The sequence below is a fragment of the Mesitornis unicolor genome, unplaced genomic scaffold, assembly GCF_000695765.1.
Source record: "Mesitornis unicolor isolate BGI_N332 unplaced genomic scaffold, ASM69576v1 scaffold44187, whole genome shotgun sequence".
NCBI classification, from domain to species: Eukaryota; Metazoa; Chordata; class Aves; order Mesitornithiformes; family Mesitornithidae; genus Mesitornis; species Mesitornis unicolor.
Genome location: NW_010196573.1, coordinates 6,377 through 11,196, shown reverse-complemented (window position 1 = coordinate 11,196; position 4,820 = coordinate 6,377). Strand labels below are relative to the sequence as shown.

At 39.3% G+C, this 4,820-nt stretch overlaps 1 protein-coding gene across 1 annotated transcript; it reads left to right on the top strand.

The window, feature by feature from the left end:
* Positions 1-57: 57 nt before the first annotated feature.
* On the top strand, positions 58-4,596 carry LOC104543829 (long-chain-fatty-acid--CoA ligase 4; the record flags this gene model as incomplete). Its single annotated transcript, XM_010188524.1, has 7 exons — positions 58-191; positions 655-827; positions 1,028-1,102; positions 1,312-1,503; positions 2,057-2,171; positions 2,876-3,033; positions 4,439-4,596. Coding segments are annotated over 7 exons (1,005 nt in total), but the record flags the coding sequence as incomplete, so codon positions are not given.
* Positions 4,597-4,820: the final 224 nt, after the last annotated feature.

Sequence of the window (4,820 nt, the reverse complement as noted above, 5' to 3'; positions counted from 1 at the left end):
AATCCCTAACGTTCTGTGATTCTGTAATAGGGTCTTCATTTTATTTTTTAGGAAATAATGGACAGAATTTATAAAAATGTCATGAGTAAAGTTCAAGAGATGAACTATATTCAGAGAACTCTGTTCAAGATAGGCTATGACTACAAATTGGAACAAATCAAGAGGGGATACGACGCACCACTGTGTAACGTGTGAGTATAATTCATGGTCCAAGTGTACCTTTCCCTCGTGAGTTGTTAAGACAGTCTAGAAGAAAAATAACCTAAGCTATCCGACATCAGGCAGTTCTCATCCAATGTGGAAATACCATCTAATGACTAACTGAAATAATCCCAGTTTTTACTGGAAACAGATAAGATACTTCTTGGCAGGGTTGACTAATGTTCAGAACAGATGTCTGGTTACTTTTCATTGGATTGCTGGTTTTTTAGTAATAAAATTGGAATGTTTGTGTAGTTCACTTACAGGAACTCTGCCATTTTCAAGCGTTACACAAGAGGTAACAGTTTTTATTGTCTCTGCTGCCCACTAAAATTTGTAGATAATTAAGTTATTTTTAAAGTGCTCCAGCCAGGAAGGAAGAAGGTGGTTTGTGTTTTTTTATAAAAGTGAGCTGAGTGAATGATTTTTAATGCTTTTTTTCATTCTTTCAAGACTATTGTTTAAAAAAGTAAAGGCACTGCTGGGAGGGAACGTCCGCATGATGCTTTCTGGAGGAGCACCGCTCTCGCCTCAGACACAGAGATTCATGAACATCTGTTTTTGCTGTCCTGTTGGTCAGGGCTATGGACTGACAGAAACGTGTGGAGCTGGAACTATTACAGAAGGTAGTTAAGATGCCCCTGGAAACTCATCAGTTAAGATAGATACATACGAGGGTTTGGTGGGGTTTTTTTGTAAAGTCAAAATAGCTGTAGTTCTTAGCTGCAATAAAGTAACTGGAGATAAATCCACTGTCATATTTATGTTTTGAGTTTATATTTCAAATAACAAAAACCTCTGTATTCTTCCTTGTTCTCTCCCAAAGTTGCTGATTACAGCACTGGCAGAGTTGGAGCTCCTCTTATTTGTTGTGAAATCAAACTGAGAGACTGGCAAGAAGGTGAGAGTATTAAATCCTTGGCTTTCAGAGTACCTAATTTAAACACTGCTCAGCTGGTTTCCTTGCCTATCTGCTTAGAGAGGTGTAACACAGGAAGTAATTGTTCTTTATCTTTTATAACAGTCATCAATTTGTGTGTGTTAACTTCAAGCTGATGTTTCAAACTATTTTATTGAAAATAATTGTGGGGGGATTTTCTTGTTTTTCAGGGGGCTATACTAATAAAGACAAGCCTAATCCTAGAGGTGAAATTATAATTGGTGGACCCAATGTCTCAATGGGATATTTTAAGAACGAAGAGAAGACAACTGAAGAGTTCTGCATTGATGAGAACGGTCAGAGGTGGTTCTGTACCGGAGATATAGGGGAGTTTCATCCGGATGGATGTCTGCAAATCATAGGTTGGCCTCAATTTTATTTTTATTTTAATAAATTATAAGGTCTTGACTAAACATAATTATAAGTGTGCTGTTAACCCTGTTGGCTTTGCCAGGACTAACATACTTAAGGTTACCTGCTTGCAGAATCACAGTGCAAATCACGTTCCGTAAGTCCTCACAGCTGTGGGGAAATGTGGGAAGTGATGCCCTTTCCTGTGACGTTATCACTATCTAAATTTAGCACACGGACTTCGAAGAATAAATGTAAGATTAAATTTTGATATTAATTACAAAGCTTTAAAATCAGAGTCCCCATCACTTTCATACAAGTTGCATGACAAGAAGTGTAGTGCTATATAAACATTTTATAGAAGCCTTTATAAAGTTGGCAGTATCTGCACATGTTATTAGCTGCTTTAAAATTTTTAGTAAGATGCTTTAACTCATGTTTAATAAGAATCTTGCATAGCATTACACAAAATACAAATGTAGTGGCTTTGCAAATGAGTCGGTGGAAAAAAGCTTGTTCCATTTAAACTTCTGCATTGTTTTTAACTTCCCCTTTGATTCCTAGATCGCAAGAAAGACTTGGTAAAGCTGCAGGCAGGGGAATACGTGTCTCTGGGCAAAGTAGAGGCAGCCCTGAAGAACTGTCCATTGATTGACAACATCTGTGCTTATGCCAAAAGGTAAGAGTGGTTTAAATTTAGAAACTCCATTTAGGGTACACATGAAATACAGGCTCTGACCCACTTCTCTGATGGCGTATCACAGTTTTCCGTGGTTTCCATCGAACATACCCCTCACCAGAGTACAAGTTACAAACAGCATCTCTGAAGTAGCACAGGTGCCCAGATTCCCCAAGACCTGAAGAAATGACTTCGTTTTTCTGTTGGCATTTCTCCTGTCCCAGTACACTCCAGTTCCATCCCATCCCTTCCCAGACAGGTATCATTATATTCACCATGTGTTGTGGCTTTCTGTCAGAACACCAGAGAAAAGTTTATCTGGACACTTTTCACCTGATCCAAAGCTTTCCACTGAGTTTTGGAAATAGTCCCGGTCTCTTCTCTCCTCTCCCTCCCCTCAACTTAAGCGCACTGCATGAAGGGGAACTGAAGAGGATGAGCTAAACACCTGATGTGGCAGGGAAGCTACAGCTGAAATTACAGTATACCAAACCTAACATTGTAAACCAACTCAGATTACCTTTGACAAGTCATCAGTTATGAAGACTTAATGTACAAGAAGGATTCTATAAGGGGGAATAACCACAGTCCAGAAAGCACTGCAGATCTGTGTATTTCACAGCAAATAAGCGTTTTACTCCCTGAAATGGAAGCCTCAACTGTTTGGGTCTTTTTGCCTTCCTTCTCTCGCCATCCTGTGGTAGTGATCAGTCTTACGTGATCAGTTTTGTGGTTCCGAATCAGAAGAAGCTGACGGCGTTAGCTGAGCAGAAAGGCATCAGTGGAAGCTGGGTGGACATTTGTAACAATCCTACGATGGAAGCGGAAATACTGCGGGAGATTAAAGAAGTGGCAAACAAGAGTAAGTCAAGCAGCATGTTGTGCCAGCCAATCTCATGGTGCTTATCCAGCAAAAATTGTCATTTATCCTCTCTTTTTTTTCTTTTAAAAAATCTGAGATATTTTTTTTTTCCAACTAACTTCTAGAGACAGGTTGCTTGTCTAACACAATTAAAATAGGGTCCAAAAGAGCTGTCAGTTTGGAAGGAAAGTCACAAGACATTTGCTGGTAAGAAAACCAGTCAAGCAAGAGATTTCAAAGCTGCTTTTCCCATGCAATTTTGTCCCCCCGTACAGCTTTGAACAACCGTGATCCTTGTGGTTGTAATGGCTTAGAAGCTTCCTATTCCTCGCTGTAGCACTGAATGATCAAAAGCCTCATCAATCCTTTATGGATTAAACAATTAACATTAACACATTAACAAGCTGGGGAAAAGTCTCTGAAGCACTTGGCACCTCATACAAGGAAGCAGTAAAACTGGACTTAAGCACACACTGAGCAGCATTTCTCAAACCTCAGAGAGGAGAATCGGCCTTTTGAAAGCAAAAGCATAAGAATGAAAGGCACTGTGAAGCCTTGCCTTTAAAAAAGTCAATCCATAGGTCTCAGACTTGAGTTTAAACATTTTAATCTGTGTTTTTCTACTATCAACCAGGCAAATTACTATCCTTATAGCTTTGTTTATTCAAAAATCTTTGTTTATTCATTCTTTCTACCTTCTAGATAGTAATCTACCATTGAGATACAACTAATGTATTTGAAAGTTTTTTCCCAAAACTATTTTAAAGAGATCATTCTCATTTTTAACAAGCATAACTCACCTTGATCACGAGCAACCATATATCTAAATAAAATGAAACAGTACAGTACAGTCCCAGTTTGAAGTCAGGGACAGAAGAGCTCCTGGGGCAGCCATACAGCGAGACCCCAGCTGTCTGGCATCTGCTGTCACCTGGAGGCCACAAACTGTCCTAGAAATTCAGCTCCAAGTCTATGTATGAGACTCTCCAGCCATGGAAAGTACAGAAGTCCGTCATTATAATTTAAATATGAAGTGTCTCCAACTAGTCAGAGTTAATCTAGTTATTACTACACTCCTATAATTAAGATACAACTCAAGATTTAAGTTACGGTAGTCTCAGCTCTTCAGCTACACGCTCACTTGTTGCAAGCTGTCGATTTTACACTCCCATCCAATACAAGCAGTAAGTACAGTCTGTTATGGGGATATTTGTACACTAACCAGCACTCAGCGTTAGTAAAAGACTAAACTTGCTTGGGGCTCTTCTGTAAGGTTACTTCATTAAGTGGGACACCATATTATACAAGATACAGGGTGTTCACCGTAGATTTTAGGTAGCCTGAATGAGTGTTTCATTTGGCTGTGTAATGATAGTCACTCTTTTGTTTCTTCTCATCCCTGCAGTGAAATTAGAAAGGTTTGAAATACCCATCAAAGTACGGTTAAGCCCTGAACCATGGACCCCAGAGACTGGGCTGGTAACAGATGCTTTCAAGCTGAAAAGGAAAGAACTGAAAAACCATTACCTCAATGACATTGAAAGAATGTACGGAGGGAAATAAACAAGGAGTTGTGCAGATGGTTCCTTCTCATGCCGCAGTTTTGGATGTCTGTGTACACTGTAGATATCACATTCAGAAAATATACCAAATGGATGAACATTTCTATAATCTCTATCGTGTGCAACAGAGAATATCAGTCTCCAAATTGTTACTTACTAGTGGAGTCGACACTGATGGTCTTCATAGAGTTTCATGTGATCATCTCCAGGTTTGAGACAGACATC